This window comes from Rutidosis leptorrhynchoides, unplaced genomic scaffold, assembly GCF_046630445.1.
Source record: "Rutidosis leptorrhynchoides isolate AG116_Rl617_1_P2 unplaced genomic scaffold, CSIRO_AGI_Rlap_v1 contig505, whole genome shotgun sequence".
NCBI lineage: Eukaryota > Viridiplantae > Streptophyta > Magnoliopsida > Asterales > Asteraceae > Rutidosis > Rutidosis leptorrhynchoides.
In genome coordinates, this window is record NW_027266733.1 from 9,459 (window position 1) to 32,930 (window position 23,472).

At 31.0% G+C, this 23,472-nt stretch overlaps 3 protein-coding genes across 3 annotated transcripts; 1 reads left to right on the forward strand and 2 right to left on the reverse strand.

Annotated features, from left to right (window-relative positions):
- Positions 1-8,992: 8,992 nt before the first annotated feature.
- Positions 8,993-11,603, forward strand: LOC139884124 (myb family transcription factor MOF1-like). The gene is made up of 6 exons (XM_071868196.1): positions 8,993-9,119; positions 9,220-9,296; positions 9,391-9,424; positions 9,947-10,097; positions 10,240-10,507; positions 11,316-11,603. Exons 1-6 carry the CDS (start codon positions 8,993-8,995, stop codon positions 11,601-11,603), a joined length of 945 nt encoding a protein of 314 aa, XP_071724297.1.
- Positions 11,604-12,132: 529 nt separating this feature from the next.
- LOC139884125 (uncharacterized) lies at positions 12,133-14,298 on the reverse strand. Its single transcript, XM_071868197.1, has 8 exons — positions 14,139-14,298; positions 14,002-14,048; positions 13,648-13,777; positions 13,361-13,547; positions 13,141-13,270; positions 12,894-13,058; positions 12,671-12,793; positions 12,133-12,243 (listed from the first exon to the last, which is right to left on the reverse strand). Exons 1-8 carry the CDS (start codon positions 14,296-14,298, stop codon positions 12,133-12,135), a joined length of 1,053 nt encoding a protein of 350 aa, XP_071724298.1.
- Positions 14,299-19,988: 5,690 nt separating this feature from the next.
- Positions 19,989-22,894, reverse strand: LOC139884126 (uncharacterized). Its single transcript, XM_071868198.1, has 2 exons — positions 22,267-22,894; positions 19,989-20,308 (listed from the first exon to the last, which is right to left on the reverse strand). The coding sequence occupies exons 1-2, from the start codon at positions 22,892-22,894 to the stop codon at positions 19,989-19,991; spliced, it is 948 nt and encodes a 315-aa protein (XP_071724299.1).
- Positions 22,895-23,472: the final 578 nt, after the last annotated feature.

The window sequence follows — 23,472 nt, forward strand, 5'->3', positions numbered from 1 at the left end:
CTACTTTCCCGTATCGTTTTTATTCCTTCCCTATATCATCGTGGGATAATGAAATATAATATATAGTAATATTCTATTTGACCTGTTTTTTTCTTCCTCCTAAATCGGTTTGCTTTTCCTTTTTAATTAATACATAAAGTTTTTTCATGCATGTGTGTACATTGGATGCCAAATATGTCACTTTTTTTTTTTGAAATTATGTTTTTTCTCTTTTTAATATAAGTGTTTAGGTCAACAATTATATTCATGGCCAACAAAATTAATCTTGATTCAGAGAGAAGAAGAATTTGATAAACGAATGTCAAACTTGGCCTTGGAATTGGGTCATATAAATATTAGGAAGATCAAGATATGTGTGTATATATGTAAGTGGTGGAGAAATACATTACTCCCGCCGTATTCCAATATCCGCCGGTTTATTTTTTTTCCTTAAAATAATACGTACATAGTGATTAGTGATGTTAATTCTTCAAAAAAAAAAAAAGTCAACAGAGAGGCACAAAGATACACGACACGTAGTCTACGTCATTGCTGTTTTGCTTTCTCATATATAGCCGCCGATCACCGATTGATAGGACTTATCATAAAATCAATTAAAATGAATTTTTGGCTAAATATCAAATCACAAGTTGAATCTTCAAATAAAAAAATTTTACTCCCAACCTTTTCTTATGAGTATATCCCGGATCAGTAATAATACTCATCGAATTTAATTACCAGATAACATATGAGTGTAATTTTGTTATTTCATTTAAATTTTTTAAATTCAATGCGTTTATGAAATGATTTATCTATTAAATATGTATTAAATGGAATTTTATGAGAAAATTATTTTCAAGTGGATATATTAAATAATATATCCAGCTTTAACTTATTTTTTATTTATTTTAGAGATAATTTTTTCACTCTTTTTTTTTTCTTCAAAATTTTTCTCTCTAACTTTAATTAATTTATTCATTTTATGAGTATGTTATTTCTTCATGCATTGGAAAGATTTGACATACTATTTTATGAATATATTATTTTTATTTCTTTTCAGTTAAATATTGTCAATATGGCGAAAATAAAAATGATAAATAGGAGTATTACATATTAACTTGTATTGTTGTTGCTATTAAATCTACTTCAAACATGACGAATGAGAGAAACCGAGGAAAAGAGAATATTATCGTGTAGTAGGAGTAGTTTTTTTTTTTTTCTTATAAAAGGAGACGAACAATTACAAAGTTGCAGGATTTTATTTTATTTTTGAATTTAATTTAATTTTCTAGGCACTGGGTGGAAGCAAGCAAATGCAATGAAATGCAATAAATGGAAGGTTTGGAGTATAGTTTGGTCCAATCAGTGTTAGGATAGATTAAACTTTTGAAATCATTCTTTCTCTTTAAAGGTGCAGGAATTTCCATCATTCTCTGACCATATTTCGAATGGCTAACATTAATCCACATTTCTACGTACGTACTTTGCCACATCTTAAATACGTAGTACACTACCACCTAATAATAGTAATCGATCATGTTTAAAATAATTTACAATTAAAATTAGTATACTACAATAATATTAAGAAACATTTGTTTATATTAAATAAAATCAATTAAAAAATTATTATTGAATATAATAGTACTAAGGAAGGTAAAATCTTTTTTAAGTAATTTAATTTGTTCTAGGGTTGTATACCCTACACAGTCTCACAGGACGACCTCTTAATTCGAGCTATGGCCTATGATGGTGGATGGATCTTCTTTTATTTACTTTTTGTCTCTTCTGCAGTTTCTTTAATTTGCTATGTACTAATATTACAAAGTTCTAGCGTACATTTAAATTCTTCATCTAATTTTTTTTCTTAGATTACTATTTTTATTGTAAATAGTATTCCATTAAATATAACAAGACCCCCTCTCACTGTTTATATATATAGCATCGTCGCCTTCCACACCATACTACCATGTCAGTTTGTTTAATTTTTCCTTTTCCACATAGATGTTAGACAACGATCCATCATCCATCATTTTTAAAATATGTATAGACAATGATCCATATCAAATCAAATATACTATATAGTTTTTAATTCACTAACGAGTGAGCGCAAGGTTAATTACCCTCATCCCTTCTATTTGTAGCCAATTCGGAAATGCAACGAAATCGAAAGTTACCTTCAAAAAAAATCGATTATGATAATCCCTTATACGTCGTCGTCTACATTGTTAGATATACTCTTGTAAACTTGTTTGTTCGCCGAGACTCGAGAGGGAGAGAAGAACTACTCTCCATACAAACAGTAGTAAAATAGAGGGATTAAACTTGAAATAAAGTGATAAATGAGAGTAATATATATATAAATTGAAAAGCTGAATAAAGGCCAGATTATGATGAATTCAGAAGCAGATGGCTCTGACTGCAAGTTTCACAACAAGACACATCAATGACGCGTGAATTGATTATATATATTTGATTATTTGAATTTAATTAAAATTAAAACTTAAAATTTATTTCATTAATAATCCCGAGAGAGAAAATACTAAAATTATACTGTTCGAGGGAAGTGAACAGTGTCCTTCCCCTATTGTACAGTGTGATGATAATTCCTTTTGCAGACAAAAAAGAAAAATTAATTTTGTGTATTTATTTTCTTAATGTACGTATGGCTTGGATTCTACTAATATAGACTGGGATAGAATAGAGTAGTATTTTATTTTATATTCTATCATCAGCAGGCTGCTGCGACCAGTAGTAGCTGCTATTTTACTTAAATGCATTTTGTCCTTCGATGCTCCCACTCAGATTGGCTACTTTTATACATATACGTTATGAATACGTGTACGTATATATATATACTATGGTATACATATATGGTTAATTGTTTTTTCCTTCAACCATAAATTTCAAAAGAAAATTAACATGAATTCATCGGGATCAAAGATAATATATATATAGGTTAATTTAACAATTGTCAAAAAAAGAAGAAAAAATTGTTGAATGTATTTATCCTTTTCCTCTCGGTTTGTCCTCAATTTGATCAGTTTCGAACGTAAATATATTAGGTAGCTAATATCAACCGTGCATTAGTTCTAACGTTAGTTTTAAACTATTTTAGCTAGCTAAATTATTTATAAGTTCCTGATTTAATTATATGATTATTTAAGTAAATCATCACCTTGACCAGTAAGTGGTAGTATTTATGTTGTCATTAGTATGCACTGGGGGTCCAATGAAACAGCGTGTATTAAGGGATTAGCTAGGGCATCTTTTCAATGGTCGGCACCGGCTTTAATTCTATTCTACGAGTAATAAGACATATGCCTAACGAACATTTACTTGGTGAGATTCATTTCTTCCACTAGAGCTAGCTAGGCACTAGAATATCTTTGAAATCAAATAAATATTTTTCTTTTGAATATAATAAATATTACAATATTGATTTCTCTGCATTAAATACTACGGTACTCGTATTATAATACATGTTATTTTTCTAAAAATGAATGGGAGTGGACATTTTTTTGTTGAGATCGATTAAGTCAATAAAACCCTTTTTTATCATAAAAAATACATATTATTTTATATTTTTTAATATATCTATATATATATAAACCAGAAATGATTATTTGATAGATGTTTACATGCATCTAAAATACAAACACAATATACTATTATATAGAGGGAGTATGATTAAGGCGAATTAGCATTGATTCGATTATTATCATTTTAAGTCCAAATGCAAATCGAACTCGCTCATGCAGATCAAAGCCATTCTAACCGGTTGTGAAACTAAAATAGACTCGGCCGTCTAAAACTCGATTCCGTAGAAATAGTTTCGAATTAGTCAGTTTCCTATATATGGTGCTTTGATTACCTTTTTTTTTTTAAATTTTTCTAAGATAACCCGGAGATTTCATTAAGCTAGCCACACTCAGCATCAAGATACAAAGAGGATAACAATTATCTAGCTCATTGATTTTAGAATTTGCGCAAGTCGATTGTTACAAAGAAAGTAATAATTATCTTGTGCATTCGTTTTAGAGTTTGTCTTCAAATGAGTGAGTTGGATGTTTCTCTTAAATGTACGGTACAAAACTGCAAGAATGAATATTATACGTTAGAAATTTTAATGGTCACTGATTTTTCATAATACAATAATTCATTCTAAAGTTCGTTACTTTTGAAATCAAACTTATAAATCATGATCTCATACATAAAATAATATCTTAATCATTGGGGCACGTCCCGATTGTCTTTTACTTTCTTATTATAAATTCAATCCATTAATATTTATGATTCATTCTAATTTTATCTCTACGCCGTTTTGTGAAAGCTAGAGGTATAGAATTTGAGTTTTATAAATGGATCGATTGGATTCCTTCATGTCAACTTCATTTGTCGTGTATATGTTGCAATGCATTGTTTCAAAGCCAGGCTTTATTTCGCCTCCATATATATAGTTGACTTCTTCTTTCTCTTCAACTAATCAAAATTATGACATTGAAAGAATGATTTGATATGATATAACGTACTGCTTTCAAAATACAAATTAAAAATGGTTTTGACCAATTCATATCTGAGCTGGCAGTCTCTTTTTCCTAGTACTTATTTTGGGTTCTTTCTCGCATTAGGCAACAATTTTGATGCATCTAATCAATAAGATTCTTAACTTCCAAAAATAAATAAATAAATAAATAAGATTTTTAATTATGTTCATTTAAATTAATTATTGAACATGAATTCGGTCTCAATATTCAAATGAATTCGGTCTTAAAACTTTATTGGAATTACAGAAAATGTGTAATTTCAATCAAGATATGGAATGGTTTTAATTACTGAAAAAGGAGTTTACATTTAGGATAATGAAGATATCTTAATGAAAAATTCAAACACCCAAATGTCTACGGAATTGAAATTACTAATTACTTGAGAATTTGAATTGTTATTCAAAACTAATAAAGTTTTATGCTAGAATTATCGTCGATAGACATTTTAAAAAATATTATTGATCGTCAGACAGAATCCAATTATAAAAACACCACCCCGTCTTATGACTTTAGAGATCCAAGATTTGATTCTCGAATATTTTTTTTTTAAAGTACGATGTTCCTATCTCCTACTCTCCCATTTCGTAATGGATAATGTTTTGATTAACATAATATTATGTAATTAATTAAGAGGTTATTTTAGTGTGTAAAATTACACACAATAAGAATTAAATAAATTATTTTAGAAAGGAAATAAAATCAATTGTTTTAAATACAAATTTAAATTCAACACTAATCTAACCACACTAGTTAACCACTCCAAAAATCTAATATTTCCGTCTCTAATTAAATATCACATTTCTTATATATTTTATATAAAAAATATGATAGATAATTAGGGACGGAAGGAGTAAAATGTATTTATTTTTCCTCTATTAATCTTTTCCAACATAAACAATGTCTCCACCTCCATATTTATTTCCCTTCTCAAAATTCTTCCCTCTAAAACTCCATATTTATATGTATTTTCAGCATACGTCTCTGAATAATATTTAGTGTATGTGTTTGTTCTAAAATCCAAAATTGTTTCGTGTGATAAAAGAGAGGATTTCAAACTTATGGAGGTCATTGTCCCTAAAAATTGAATACATGCATATAATCTTTATATACATAAATTAAAGAAAACAGAGGGAAAATATTTTTTTAAAATTTTATTCTGAGAGAGTAGGAGTTTTGTTGGAGGAGTTAACTAGTGTGGTTATATTATAGTTAAATTTAGATTTATTTTAAGACAATTAATTTTTTTTCTTTTCTTAAATAATTTATTTAATTTTTATTGTGTATAATTTTGCACATTATAAAAAAATCCTTAATTAAATATAGAAATAATATTTTTATCAACAAAAATATTTATTAAACGATACGTGATGTTATATTAGGGAGAAAAAATATTCACAAAAATACCCTCAATCTGTGATTAATTATACTACGTCTTTTAAACGAAACAGCAATATTGTGAAATGGAGGTTGTATGATATACTCAACTAAAAGAAATCTCGAAAAATCCCACCTGCCCAAATTGGCTTAATAGAACAAGTTGGAGTGAATGAAATATTCATATATACTCTATATATATATATATATATGTATATGTATATAGAGCACGTGAAAAACTCAGGAATAAAAGAGAATAATGCATTTCTATTCCATCTACCACCTCTTACATGCACACAAATCATTCGAGAAATAAAATAATAAAGATAATGGAATACTGCAGAAAAGGTCATTATTCTTTGAACTAATCTTTTAGTCATCCATTTGGGACACCAAACAAAAAACTCTAATACAGTCTTATTTACAGTACTATACTCCTAATCAGGACAAAGTATAAACTTGATATTCGAAAATAGAGAAAAAACAGAAAATATCAGCAACAATCAGTATAAAATCAATAAAATTAAGAATATAATTTAAAAGAATTTGTAACGGATTTAATGATTGTCATAATCATATTTTGATTTCATTTAAATACAATAAACTATTTTAATAAAAGAATTTCAAGTGTTTTTATCCTAAAACTAATTTAAGCGATGACAGATTTTGATTTTTCCTAAAACAGTGCTACTGATATTAAAAAAAAATCAAAAAAAAAAATGGAGCTTTTGATTTTCATTGTATTTCGGCTCAAAGATTTCTGAATACAAAAGGAATTTATATATTGCTCTCAACAAATCTTATTATTGCCATAATTCATTTGGTCATGGCCAATGCAAGAAAATTAAAGAAAAAATAAAAGCAAATAGTGACATTTCTACTATAAGACAAACTAAATGAAAAATATTTCTAATTGTTTTCCTTTGCTCGCTCTCTACTTCTCATCCGTTTTTAACTTTCAGATAAATAGTAGCTGGTGAAAAACTACAGCAGAAACACTTTTTCTTCTTAAAAATTGCAGATCAAGTCACAAATTCCTCAAAACCATTGCAGAAACATCCACCATACTATTCTAAATGAAACTACATTAACACTTTTCTTCAATTTAAATTGAAACTAAAAATCACTAGTTGACTCGTTTGAAAGTTAACTGATATTGCCTTTTTCAATAGCAAATCTCATTCTCTATGGCTAAAATCTTGCATACACCTCCATTACAACTTCTTAAGACTCAATGTGATCAACTTGAATTAAAATGAACAAGAAAAATATCCTGTAAAATTTTCTCCCAAATCACAACTCATGTTTTTCAGGTTTGAGCAATTCGGACTGCAACTTTATTCTCTAATAGTTATATGATAAAATTGACTTCAATAGCAACTTCATAGCATCAATTTGAAACTAAATAATCCCTGAAATTGATGAATTTCATCAAATATAGAGAGAGTTAGGGAAGACCCAACAAATCTATCTCAAATCGTATCTCATCTTTATTTCATATCCTTTTCGAGCAAGACAGACTTTGATAGCTTGTTATTCTTCTTTCTTAAGTCATATCTCATCTTTATTTTTCTTCCAACCTTCACTTACAAACATATCAAATCTTTAATTAATTGTGACTAATCAAGTTTCTCCAACAAGTCTAACAACAATTCGGCGACTTGAAATTTTTTAAGTTATCTCATATCATTTCTACACTTATTAATGAACTATTCACTTCTCACAAGTTATATATACATGCCGTGGAACACATAATATATAGGAGCTTGCAAGTGGATAATTGCTAATCAAAATTGAACTAGACTTTTTTTCTTTCTGGATAGCAATTAGGCTCAAAATTCTACCCAATTGTATCCTAATTGTATCCTAATTGTCAAATATAATGAACGTGACAATCATATCGAAAGTGTTACTCCCTCCATTTTAAATTAAGTATCCATTTTATAAAATATGAAAACCGTATACTATATTATCCTTATACTCTATAGTTAATTAGATTTAACTTTGTACATTATTTTAGATTTTATTCTTATTGGTTAATTAGATTTAACTTTCTACATTATTTTAGATTTTATTCTTACTTGAAAATAATTTAGTCTAAAATATATATTCAATCATTTTTTTTACTTTATGTGAAAACTGTTTTTTGAACAATTAACATGGAAGGGAATATTACTCTCCAAAATAGTACTATATGGATTGAATTTTGAGTTAGGAATATAGGTTACAAGGGTAAAATTGACGATTTAAAAAGTCGAAGGACTAAAAGTGTTAAAGTAAAGGAGTTGCCCCTAGCCTAGAGTGTGTGTTGTCTGTGAATTTAGTACAGTCAAAATGCAGGCGTGGGTGTCCCCTACAAGGCAAAAACTGTGCATGGGATATGATAAATAAAAAATAATAATGTCAAAATTGAATACTCTACTCCCATTAAATTAAATAAATACTCCAATTCATGGAATTTTTGTCATCATGACGACGTTGGCCTAGCTAGCTGTTCTACTATACCAACACTACAAGAAACAAAAAGCTTTCTTTCTATTCTATTCTAGAGAGAGAGAGAAATCAAACAAAGGACCTTTTTGTCTAGAGAGAGAAATAGAAATAGAGGTCAAAGGAAAGCAGTTGGGTTTTCGGAGGTTTATACTAGTATAGGGGTAATGATTTTTGTCGAAGGAAAGGAACAATTTCTAGCTAGAGAGAAAAAAATCTCTTTTTTTTTAGTTTAAAGAGAGAAAGAAGGAAACAATTTTAGCAGAGAGACAGACAGGTATTATCAGTCCGTCCAGTCCTTCATATAAGGAATTTACAGCTTCATCTGCCTCGTCCCTTCCTTTTCTCGTGATCTTCTCTCTCTTCAAAGGAATTTCTTTTCAAACTCTTATAGTTATATATATATATACCTATGATGACAAGTCCGAAATATTTCTAGAATTAAAAATACTCTCTTTGTTAAGGTTTTTTGAAGCACCTGAGAAGTTTCCTTTCACCGATTTCTCAAGTAAAGGAAGAAACTTTGAACAACCCTTTTTTCCAAAACTAAAAATTCTATTTTGGATTGAAAGAAGAAAGATTATTTATTGAAGAAAGAAAAGAATATGGGTAGTTGTGGAAGGAGTGGAGCTGTGAGGCAGTATGTAAGATCAAAAGTTCCTCGTTTAAGATGGACTCCTGAGCTTCATCGATGCTTTGTTCATGCTATTGAGAGCCTTGGTGGCCATGACAGTAAGTTATACTAATATTTACACCTTTTTTTTCCTCAAACGTTTGCCAAGTGTATGATGAAATGTCTCGAACAGATTTCATCCCCTTTTTGTTTTTGCAGAAGCTACACCCAAACTTGTTCTTCAGATGATGGATATTAAAGGACTTACAATTTCTCATGTCAAGAGCCATCTTCAGGTTTGTAATCTCTTAAAGCTTTCTACTTTTAGATTATTTGATTTGATTTCAAGCTTTACATTTTTTTAAAATTTGATTTGTTGATTCATGACAGATGTATAGAAGCATGAGGAGTGACCTGGGAAGAGGTATAATTATAAAACATTAATTAATTAACAAAAAGTTTCTCTTTCATTGATTTTTTTCTCTTTGGTTTCAAGTTTATTACCCTTTCCGTGTTATCTTTCAATGTCTCAGATGGGTCTACGAATGTGTTTAATAAAGGAATAGTTTTTATTACTCTTTCCCTGATCAGTTCTAAATCAAACTTCATAAATCAAAATACCTGTTGATTTAGAACTTAACATTTGTTTGGAAAAAGCAAGATACTTTTGTTTCATTTATTATGTACTCTCTTTCTCTCTCTACATTTATCTCTCTAAATGATACTAGATTAGTTGATACCAAAATGGAAGAGGACAGATCCTAATATGCATCTCTATCAAATCTTCTGATATTGCAATTTCTTATAATTCCCACTAAAACATTCCCTTTCCAATCCATTATTATTCAGTTCAAAATTTAAAGCATTACAGAATATCTATACCCTTTAATTTTATTCTCTTTGTTGTTATTTGTTTAATGTTTGTATGTACATTTGTGTTTAACAGATAGAAGCTCAAATAAAAGACAAATTTTTGAGTACCTTGATGATAATGACCAAGTAATTCATAAATCTTCCAAGCTTAGATCAAAACCCAATCATGAAAAAGTGGATTCTCATCACCATTTCCTTCACTTTCCACTAGTCCATCCAAAAAGGTTAGCTTTTTTGATATATCTAGCTGAATGGTCAAACTAAGCAGATATTTTGGTTTGTATCTAAAGCTCATCTTTTGCTTTTATTTTTCATAAAGTTCTTTTTGCTAACATACTTTGTATTGATATTTCAATTCACACACAGAGCTAGAATCGAGAGAAAGAGTTCAATTTATGATGATCAGAATGTGAAATGCAGCAATGAAGAAATAATATCACACGAGACAATCTCAAATTCGTACCCCTTTGATGATTATGTGTTGGATAATACTCCTAGGAAAGGAATAAAGGAGTGCAATGTTGGTGCTTTAAGTTGTGAGCAGTCACATTCCCATTCAGAATTCTCTCTGCCACAGAATCATCTTTCCAACCCTTTCAAATATTATGCTGTGGAAGAATCTGACTTCCTTAAGGTACAAAACCCTAAATTTATTCATAATTTATATTTATATTTGTGTCTGCAGCCTTTTTAAATAGGGTTGAGTGTTTTACTTGGTTTAATTTTTCTTTTTTTCCAAGTTTTCATCTTATGTTTTAGTATAGATTACTTACAATATAAGCTTTTCTTGTTACTAGTTTCCAAGTAATGAGTCCTTAGGACCAGTATATTATTTTTTGCTTTTCCCTCTTTTGTGTTTTACCCCACACCAATATATATTCATCATGTAATTCCAATCCATATCTAGTTTATTAGGACCGGTATAGGACTATCCATTCAAATTTTAATTCTAAGAGTCAATTCTCAGTACTAGAAGTTGGACATAAGTCTATTTGATCAACTTAAATGAGCTTTTTTCCCAAGAAGCTTTATTACAAAGCCATAGAAAATTGTCTTAAAGCTTTTTTAATGTCCAACAAGTCCTTAATGTGTGATCCTCAACTTATCTTGAATACAATTATAGTGTATAGTCAAACTTTTAGACTTTGGAGTAGAAAAGTTTTAAAAGGCTGGGCCAAACTCCCTCAATTATATTTACTTTTTAGAGCTATTACTTTCATGCTGTTGACAAAAATTACTTCTGGTAGTCATTTATTTATGTGTAGAAAAATAATTGATGTTTGTCTCTGATTTGTAGAAGCTTGTACTGTATTTGTGGTCCATTATAATTCTGTTTTCAATTGGGGACCTCTCTTTTACTTGAGTACATTGCCTTAAAATCATATCTTAATTAATTTGAATTTTATAATATATATTAAAATTACGTGTTGCTTCAATTTCAGTGCGAGGATCGAGCATTCATCAGTAAACCAGCAAAAACTAGAGGATTTGATGTTAACGGTGACGACGGAGAAGATGGTGGGGATTTCGAGTTATCGTTGTCATTATCGTTACATCATCCTTCATCACAGAAGAGTACTAATAGCGAAACCAGTGAAGCCATCTCGTCGTTGTACAATGGTGGTGGATGTAGAACTAGAAAATGTTCGGGCTCTTCTTCTTCCTCAGGAAAATGCAATGTTAACTTGGATTTGTCCATTGCTCTCTGTGGTGGCACTCCTTGTCTGTAAATTTTTTTTTCTTTATTTCTTCTGTAGCAGTTATTTATTTGAATTGATTTTTTTTTCCTGCGTTAATATCTACTATTACCATTTTTGTCTAGGATCAACTAGCTTTTGACTACACTTCATATATTACATATTTATGAGATGTCATTTGTATTTAGAGTACCAGACTGGGCTCGATAGTCTCGAGAATATTCTACTCTTGTAGACTTAGCTCGAAAACGTGAGGAGAATCTAATTCGACTAAACTCGTCCAGAGTAAAACAATGTCATCCCAGAAAATCATTTGCAGTTCACCAGTAACCACAAAATTAAGACAAGATGAACAGTGTCGAAGTCGTTGCTTCTCAAAATCACATGAAACTAGTATTGAGCATACGACCTCAAAGCTAACAGACAGTTTGACTAGTTAATAAACAAATCGAACTTGAACAAGATTTTTAGTTAACGAGCAGCGAACTATTAACAAACCGATCCGAGCCAAACCAAACAAATCGCGAGTTTTAGGATATTTTGGTGTTTTATATCAATACTATTAAACTGACAGCGCTTGTAACATAGCTCCACTCGACTCGTTTATAAATGAAATCTCATTAAATGAGCAAAACCGAGCTGTTTGCCCATTACTACCTGAAACCAATCGTACCTACAAATCAACAATGAGATTTTCCAATATCCCCATGTCTATTATTTGTATGTGCCTATGTGGTAGGGCATCGTGCATGATAGATACATATTAGTAGCTTACATTAAGACTGAAAATGAACTAGTTCGAGTTAGTTTAGCTGAAACTATTCGAGTTAAAATTACTCCAACAAGAAATGCATAAACGTAACCTATCTTTTACACGAGACATAGTATACATAATACATAAATACATTGGTCTGACAAATACCGCCCAACCCATTCCCTGAATCAATAAATATCTCCGAAGCCATCATTGATAAATAGGATTGGACCAGAAAGACAGGATGAAGCATATGGACTTAAAGATGTTCATTGTCGTGTCAGAAATTTATGATTCATTCTGGTCTCCGTTAACACTTTGGTTTCTTCGTATTGACTTCACAAACCAAAGGCTTAATGCATAGTCGTGGCTTTGTACTAACCAAGTTGAATGGAAGAACAGAAACAGCCACCACTAAAGACCCTTTTGGTACTCCGGAAAGCGGTAACAACTCCACAAGGACGGACATCTGTAAGAATAAAATTTTAGGGGTTTTAAGTTTAAATTTTGAAATAAAAGGATCGATTTGGGATTTTTGCTAAAATGCAGGGGCTGTTTATTTTCCACACCTGGGGCGATTTGAGGTCCACTACTGCATTTGTCACAATGTCTTTGACAGCAATAGCTACAACGCCAAAGCATTTGTCACGATCTAGCAAAGGGAATTGGTCACCATCTTTTGGATTCTTCATCTCTGTCGATTCAATTCCTCTCCTATTATAGCCAACTGCAAACTACAAGTTTGCACAAATAGATAAATAGATTGACCAATGACGATCATATTGAAAAATTTCTTATGTTGATAGGAAATTGTACCGTTATAGGTTGTGAAAGTTTGTCTTGAGGAGCATTCACAAACTGACGAACAAGCTTTGACACAACTTGTCGGAGTTCTTGCTCATTCAACCTACAAGTTGCCTGGATCGGAAAAATACGATGACACCACCTGCAACGAAATTCAGTCCAAATTTAAAGTAACATCATGAGAGGAAGCAGACATTAGTGATATTAACGATATCGACACAAAATGACTCACTCTGGTGATTTTAGACTCCCAGATTCCAGAGATTTAAAAATATCACACACAATATCAGCAGCCTCGACTGTATTTTCTTTTGCGAAAGTAAGCAGAAGTAAACCACTCCTTGTAAGCTTAACAAGAGAAAGAACATAGTTTTTCTCGCTCAGTTCAGAGGATGAGCCATCATCTTTTCTATTTCCATCTAGCAGTAAGAAATACCACATATCTGTTTAGCATGCCAACATATAGAATCAATATTTCCTTGAATTTTACTCAATTTTGTCAAAGAAAAAATTTATTACCATCATCTTCACTCGTTATTAACTTTTCTGAAGCATTAGCAGAGTTGTCATCTGTATCATCACCGCATATCTTCCTTTTCTTAGTGCCTGGATCCGGATTGGATATTCCACTCTTGAAGGCATCAGCATACTAGAAGAAACCAAATACTCTCAATCATAAGTGTTTGGAATAAATCCCACATAGCACAAATAACTCACAAACAGGAACCTTATGTGAAAACATTAGCAGCAAAACACATTTTCAATTTGCCTCATTTTTTTTTCCTTCAAAATCAAACTTTGAGGCACTTTAAGCTTATTAGAAACATTATTACACACTCAGATCAAATTAATAAGTAATGTAAAGAAGAATACCTTGTCAAGTATAGCCATAGCTTCTTTCGTTGCACTCTTTTCGCGCTCTGATGATGATCAATGAAATCATGAATACTAATCAGCAAAATTGATTTACACAATTCAAATTAAACCGTGTATAATAGAGATTGACTGACTGATAGTACAAGTGATGAGGAATCCAGAGTGTGAGCGTTGAAGAAGATTTTGAGGAGCATTGTAATCATAGCGAGGCATTAGTATTACACTCGAGTGTTGCTCCCATGGCTTCATTTCATCATTATCATTCGCTTCCACTTTCTCTTCATTTTCTCCCATTGAATTAAATTTCCAGGAAAAACCTTTGTTGTATCAAAACCCTATACAATACACACTCGATCTCTGTTTTCTTTTCTTTTTTCCCAGGCGGAAGAGAAACAAACACAAAGAGACTGTAGCTTTAATGGGCTTGGGCTTGACTTCACAATGATTCCATCTGATCATTAAAATGTAGCTAGAATGGGCTTTGACATTAAACTATGGGCTTTGACTCGGCCCAGGGTGTTATTGTACAATAATAAAGCTCAATTTACATGAGCAACGCACTCTTTTCTTTCTATTTGCCAGAACGTCCATGGTATAACGTATTATACAGTTCTTAGTTTTATGAAGAGGATATTTAGCATTTGTTTTTTAATGCTATATTTAGTAGTAGTATTTTTTTTTCATTTAAAATTGATATTATCTTTAAATACATGATGTTTTAATTTTTAGATTTATTTATATGAACATAGTAAATTTTTAGATTTATTTATATGAACATAGTAAATTTTATTTTTATTGAGCATGTATATAGTGAAATATTATATATTTTGAGATGAAGTGAAAAATTAAGTTTGAGTATATATGTCAATTTGTATATTGCCCAGATAGCGTGTTCAAGATCAGTAGGAATGAGGAATGTCGAATAAGAAATGTGTCCTGTCCACGTTTCAATTATATGTGCAGTTTATGTTCTGTATTGAACATTAATATATAGATATAAATAGATAAATATTCAGTTAACAAAAAAATAATCGTTTGGTCCATGTTTCAAATGTTTCTGAACTGTTTCGTCTTTTCAAATATAAAGTTTATTTTTTGGTCCTAATATTTATTTATTTTTAAATTTTTTGGTCTCTCGATCCTAAAAAACGTTAATTTTGGCCGAGTTGGCACTTACAGCCAATCTTAGCATGACACGTGTCGATTATGTATATAAAAAAAAGGACACCTAGACTTTATTATTCCGATTTAAGATATCCTTATTCATTATCTATCATATCATGAATCGGATCGAAAATCGAAATCGAACCGAACTTGAAAAAATAAATTTATCTTCTTCTTATCATCTCCTTTGTTTTCTTTCTTCTCTTTTCTTCTTCTTCATCAAAACATATATTTATTATTTTTTATCAAAATAAGATCCTTTTAATTTGGCCTTCAATCCTCTCCACGATCACAATCCACTTCTCAATTTTAATTTTTATCTTTTAAATTCAACTATCCATAAAAAAACAATTATTTAAAAGTCCAATTTTTCTATGTTTATGCATGATCCGCCGTTGAAGAAGAAGAAAATGCTGAAAGATATGATGTCCAACACCAAACCTTCGGCCTCATTATATTCAGCAAACCTTCCAATATATGATGTCCAACACCACCATCTCCCTCCTTCCTCTGCCACCAACCATTGATGCTTCCGCTCTCCAGCCGCCGCCACTCACAAACTACCTCACCAACATCGGCCTCGGCTACTTTATCGTTAAATTGATAATTTCAATAGCTTGATTTGATTAAAATTAGTGCTTTTACTATCTTCAACGCATCAAACCGACACTACCCATACCATTAATTAGAAGTAATTCGACTTGGAACAAAAAGCCCCAAAATTATCACAACAAAACAACGCTAGTGAGTAGTGACCAGTCGAAACCCTAAATTAATTTATCACAACTCCATTTAGCTCTTGAAATCGAGAAAGTAGCGGCGTAGATGGTCGTCTATTGCGGTGGTGGGAAGCAGAGTGAGAAGTGAGAGTCGTCATTGTCATCGTCGACGATATGATAGAGAAGGAAAACAAAGGAGACGATAGGAAGAAGAAGATAAATTGATTTTTTCAAGTTTGGTTCGATTTCAGTTCGGTTTTCGGTCCGTTTTATGATATGATAGATAACGAATAATGATATCTTAAATCGGAATAACAAATTCTAGATGGCTTTTTTTCACACGTAACCAACACGTGTCATGCTAGGATTGGCTGTAAGTGCCAACTCGGCCAAAATTAACGTCCGTTAGGATTGAGGGACCAAAAAGTTAAAAAAAAACGTAAACATTAGAACCAAAGAGTGAACTTTATATTTGAAGAGACAAAACAGTTCAAAAACGTTTGAAACATGGACCAAACGGTTACTTTTGCCTAAAATATTTGAATTAATAAGATTATTTTTTGTAAATTTAGGGACGGACTTACGCCGCCCCAACTCCGCCACCGACGGAAAAAAAATTCCCTTTTGCATTTTAATTAAAACTTTTGTAGTTAAGGTATATACTTACAATGGCAAATAAATATGCATAGCATAGTTTGTAAAGGCATTCAATGGTTATTATTTTTATTTGGGTTTGAATCCTACTATTGACATAACTTTATTTTTTTAATTATTATTTCATAACTTGGTTATGGGATGATATTTGCGCCAAATTAAGAATAACTATAAAAGAATCTAGTTATATAGTTAAACCTCATTTGGCAAGATTTTCGGTATTTAGCAATGGAAAAGATATTATTTTTTCTAGATTAGCTTGTAAAAAATTTTAACGCTAAATTATTTTGAATAAAAGGGTCGTTAAAATTTTGAAGCCGCCACCCAACATTCGAATCTTAGATCCATCCGTATTTTCATTCTAATTTGACAACGTTAATTTTAAGCAGTAAAATCTTATCTTACAAATAATACGAATAAAATTAAATTGCTATAATTATAAACTTTCCGTCCACCGAATAAGGATTTTGGATTATTAGTTAAAAATCAATAAGATGGTTTGATATATATATAGTTTTAGTGGTAATACAATCTAATATCATGAGAGACTCGATTTTTTGGTACTTCAAACGTCAAGCAAAGGAAGGCGAAACTATATTATATCGTCAAATTAAGGGAAGTCGAGAAATGAAGTAATGGAAAATGTGGGGGAGAAAAAGACGTAGCGATGGGTGTCGGTGGTGAATGGAGACCGAGTGGACGTGCCAAACTGTCATTCTGCTGCCAAACTGTCATTCTGCCAATTGCACTCATATGCACTTCACTAACACTCACTCAAAACAAAAAAACCAGACAGACAGACATATATAATTTGTACCAGAAATATAATTAAATTTTTACAATATTCATTCATTAGGGATTTATAAATATCTAACAATAGTGATGATATAATGTAAGTAATCAAGACTTAATTCTAAACCCTTAATTTGACGATATGTGTTATTAACTTAACTCATGGTATATAACTTAACTCATGGTATATATATGCACATTTTGGCTTTTATCAACTGTCAAATGGTGGGGTTAGGATTTCTGGTCAAAAAAGATTCGACTACGGTGGAAGTAAAGTATTGACCTAGACTTTTCAATTGGCCCCTCCACTTTTTTGAACTGTTGAAAAGGACCCCATCATTAATTTGTTTTTTGTGTGTCAGCTAGCGTTTTTCTTCAGTAGTCCGTGCCGTGGTACTCGACCTTTTTTAAAATTCAACAAACCCTTTATATTGTGTATGTCGAATTTATCCCAGCCTTTAAAATTTGATCTTCTTGTTGTGAACCAAATTAATTAGCTACCTCAAAAATTGATATTGTTATGAGCTACGTACATTTCTTGTATATCATGAGATCCATACATGAGGACAAAGGTGAAGTATATATATTAATTAATATTAACTAAATACGTATTTTTTTAAATATATAAGAAAAGTTAAAAAGGAATGCACTAGTAGACGGGGAATATGTTTAATTAATTAACCACTTAAAACAAGTATATACTAGCTAGTACTCTCTCCGTATTTAAATAGATGAGGTTTTGGCTTTTTAGATTCATTCAAGAATTGATGTATCTAGTCATGATTACTGTTTAGATACATAAACTTTTGAATGAATTTAAAAAGTAAAAGTGTCAACTATTTGTATTAATATCTTTTTTTTGAATATCTCATTTTATTAATATCTGAAAGCGAAAATTTCACGTGGAAAAGTTTTACATTTTCTAGCTAAGATAATGATTGGTAACAGATCACGGCCACAGGTGAAAATAATGGCTCACACTGATAGAACAGTACTTTTGAATATACTCGAATAGAAGAGTAATGCTATGTCTATATAATTTTGTATAAAAAAACCAGCGTGGCTGTTTAGGTGGAGATGACGTGATATGTGACATGTCACCAAAACTTAAATTATAATTCAGCCATCATTTGCAAAAAATTAAAAATAAAGAAAAAGACAATAAAATATGAAAAGAATGCCAAACGACCGGAACCAACTAAACCCGATCCGAACCAATTAAACCCAATCCAAGCTTATGTCCTTCGTTAACTCATCGTCAATGACTGTCATCGTTTCCAACATGAGTTTTTTAAAGAGATCTCCTTGAAAGACAGAACCACCATTGGCGATCGTCGAAAATGAACCGTTTTTCCGATGTGTTTGCTCAAAATTGTGGGTATCTTTGAAAGCAAAACCTTCCAGGGCATATAACAACAAACCCAGATCTATTTCGCATACCGGGTTCGTATGAATCATTGAGGATTAAGGGAAAAAATAAATCTTTGTTTCAAAAGTTTCTACTTTCGATCTGTCTCCATATAAATAGCATGATATCACAAGCCCCAGATGCAAAAAATTTTAATTTTTTCCAGATTTCAATTATGAAGAACATGAATGATCTCGACGGTGCTTACTCAGTTACTCCGTCGTCCGAGACGGGAAGAACGTGAGCTACTCGAGTGGTCAATTTCTCAAGCTCCTCGACGACGCCGTTGAAAGCGTGCCGCCGGAGAAAAAAAGGAGCGAAGGATTCTTTTCATATTTTACAGTTTTTTTTTCTGGATATGGGAGGAGAAGAAACCTAGATAAGGAGAAAGACTATCTCAACGACGTTTGGGATTATTTTCATATTTTACAGTTTTTTTCTTTCTTTCATTTAATTATATTGGTGACTGGACTGTTATTTAAGTTTTTGATGACATGTCACACACCATGTAATCTCCCACCTAAACCGCCACATCGGATTATGTATACAAAATTAGATAGAAATAGCATTAGTCCGAATAGAAAAACTTATTAGTTAATGATCGTCCTAATTACTACTAATATAATAATATAATGTCATCTAAATATATAATGTGCATAAAATATATACGTACTACTCTAGCTTGAATGCCACAAAATTAACGAAAAAGGTTCAAAGTGTCTGTAAATTCCATGATTTGATCCACATGTATCTTATGATCAGTTGCTGGAAAAACATATGAAGCGATGGATCTACCCATAAAATATATAGCCGGTGAGGTGTATATAGTATTTTCTTAGCCCATGCTGCTAAATATATTTGTATATTTTCACTGGTATTTATGTAAAGATAAAAAAAAAAAAGACAAACTTAAACTTAGCCCCGACTACGCTTCCCTTCGCTTGTACACATATTCATCCGTGAATACGTATTAGGATCATTCTCTAGATAGGTTATGTGCAAGAGAATCAGATTTAGGAATCATTCAAGTTTTTAGGAATGGAATTGAACAAAAATAAGAAGAGAAATCGAAAGAGCGGCTACATTCATTTCTTAATTAACGATTATGATCATATCTTTAAATTAAAATGGCTGGTTTTTTTCTTGGTGCTAAAAGAAAGAATGGCTGACAAATAGATAAATAATCAATTTACTTGAATAAATCAATATACGCATGCACAGTTAGTAATAAACATAAAGTATATTAATTATGTTTGGTCATAATAACTGGTCATGAAAGATTGAATAGCACCGGAGAGGTTGGTCATGGCGCCAACAAGATTGGAAATTCCTAGCTGGTTAACTTCATTACGAGCTTCTTCGATCTCCAGCCTACGATTCTCGAGTTGCATAATTTCTTGGTGACGCTTTTCCTTCTTCTCTTCACCAGAATTTAGGGTTTGAGCTAAGACTGAAGCACCTTTCACCATGCTTGAACCAATCTTTCTTAACTTTTTGCTCTTCGTTTGAATATCGCTAGTCTCTTGAAGCTTCTCGCTTGATTCTGTCCCTGATGAATCTGATTCATCTATATAAGATAATATATAACCAGAATTCCAAGTGATTAATCTTAATTATAAGATAATATAAGAAATCTATACAAGGAAGAAATTTAATAAAATCACCCGTTCAACTTTAAGGAAAATCAAAAAATAAAATCACCCGTTCAACTTTAAGGAAAATAAAAATCATTTGACAAATATTATTTATTAATATATATCCTTTCCATCTCAAAATACATAATATTTTTAAATTTTATATTAATTTAAATAGACAAATATCAAAATACATAATATTTTTAAATTTTATATTAATTTAAATAAATAAATATCGATTAGATACATATCAACTATGATAAATTTAATATTGAAAAATATCGAAATATATATATTTCGAGGCGTATGTAGAATCTATCAACACATTTACAAGATTGCACATATATGCATATATTGGAGTACAACTACTAATTGGTCAAAGGCTGCTTGACAGTACTACTAGCTACTGGTTCGGTCCATTCTATGAGTTGTCCAATAAGCTCAATGGTCGATAGTCTATGAAAACTACTAGGCGAGAATGTATAAAATAAAAATTTAAGAAAAAATGATTTTTATCATAAAAGAAAATGACGGACAAATATTACAGAATATATATAATCTAAAAAAGAGAAAAACTCTATAACCAATAACTAATAGTAAAATGATATGTATCGATGATTGTTTTTGTTGTTAAGAATTTATTTGGTTTTGTAGTTTTTGTTTATATATTTAATAATAATTTTAATATAATATAATATTATTAAATAAAATATTTTTTTATTATTTTACATCTTAAGATGGAATGGTGAACTCTTAGTTAAAAAAAAAAATTAAGAGTCAAAAATATCATTAATCATAAAAATTATATATATTAAAAATTATCATATGTCTTATTTTTACTTCAAGAAAATAAGAACACATTTTTTTCGAATAACAAGAGAAATTAATACAGTATTCTGATGAATTTTGACCGTCTAGAACTCAAACTCGTGAGCTCATAATCCTTATAAGGTCAGAAATTAATACAGTACTCTGATGAGTACTTTTACTGCAATTACTCTAAATCTTCTATATATGGAAAGTCAATAAGTTAAAGAGAAAGGTTGCTATTGATTAAGATCCTACGGTGGAAGTGCAAGTACTTAAAGGAAAGGTGCATTAAATCTATATATAAATAATATTAAAAAAAAATCTATATATAAATATTTCATTAATTTACATATACATGTACCATATGTCTTCCGCGATGATTCCAATCTATTCAATTTTAAAATCTTAAATGTCTGCTCAGAGAGAGAGATAGATCAGAGAGACTTCATAATTCAAACCTGCAACTTTGACTAGAAAATAATTTCATGCATAGGTTCTAATTCTAACACACTAGAAAACAAAAACGAAAAAAATAAAAATAAAATCTAGTTATGATATCATGTCATTACTAGTAGATGGTAGGGTCAACTAAAAATAAAATTCTTTCCCAAAAAACCTAAAAATAAAATAAAATTCGAATCCATAACTATTGGCCGCATCGGCTATTAGTCGGGCCGGGTTCGGTTAATTCAAGTAAGACACTACATATTTGTTATTCGAAAAAAAAAAAAGACACTACATAATTGAGATACATTATAGTTTAGATTAGATACTTTCTACTATACAAGTTTCCATCTTAAATATAACACTAAAAATTGTAAATAAGACGGGCGATCATGGTAATTGCTACAAAATTCTACGAGAAATTAGATTAATGCGTTCGATTTAATTAACTAGACGTAGAAACTATCTACATATATAACTATGCATTCTATTTAGTAGTATTTCTACTATATCTCCGGTAGAAACGAATTTAGGGGATGAGAAAAACATTCAAACAAACAAATTAAGTTCTCAATATTTGTCACGTGGTAAAAGTACTAAATCAAACATGACTACAGAGAAAAACGTGATATAATACCTGAAACGTCGGCCGGAGGAGGTATCGGAGGTGGAGGGATAACCGTCTGAGTAGGTAACGGAGCAATTGACATTACCGGTCGACTCGATGAGGGCTCTTTGGTAAATCTCCTTTGAACAACTTCATAGAGTGCGTGGTAAATCTCTTGTGCCATATTAGAAGGCAAGTTCCTTTCTTTACGTTGTGTTCTCTCCAAAGAGAAATAAGAAGGAAATTGGGATTGATCAGAGCCGTTGGATCTTGACTGGTACTCACGGACCTTCTTGTAGTCGCGAAGCAGGTTATCCCATTTATCGTTGCATTGGTTTTGGCTACGGAAGCAACCATGGGACCAACAATAGTTCTCTACCCATTTCCATTTCAGTTCAACTGGTTTTGACGACGGAGACCTTGAGGAGGAGGCGGAGGAGGAGGAACTGCCGCGGCTTCGGCGTTCGTCGTCGATTTTCTTGGCGGTGATGAGTGTTAGGGTTTCTTGGATTGTCCAGTTGCCTTTTCGGTATTCACGGTTCATAGGAGTGGCGGTTGGGGTGGTGGAGGGGAGATTGTATGGTGGTTGGAGGTGGTGGTATGGAGAGGGTAAGGCTGCCGGAGGTGGCGGTGTGGTGCTTGTTGGCGGGTTGGACATGGTTGTTAACGCATGTGGTAGTCTAGAATAGAATGGTAAGAGAGGATAGTAATGGAAGAGAGCCAAATGTATTATAGTCAGTAGATTTTGTTGTTTTGTTCAGCGTGGGATATTAAATTCAAGGATTTAATGACTGATAAATGCTAGGTAGTAGTAGTGCATCATAATTCGCAATGAATATATATATATATATTGTAATTTTAGAAATTAACTTAATTTGTTTATCTATATATATAATTTTATTAGATAAATCCCTGCCACGGGGTAATTAAGTATCAAGAAGGATAAATACGTTTTTATAAGAAAAATTACATCATACTTTTTTTGAAAGTAAAAATAATAATAATAATTACATCATACTTCATTGACACATTAAATTAATATTTAGACCCTAAGTAATCGAATATCTACATTAATTAATTTTTCTCCAGAATAAGAACAAATGATAACATTTTTACACATCTATTGAATTTTAGCTTAATATATATATGTACCAATTTTTTAGTAGTATATTTCAAATATTTATTACTTCTTAATTAATCGTCAAATTTTTTATTTTTTTTTAAATAAATAAAAAA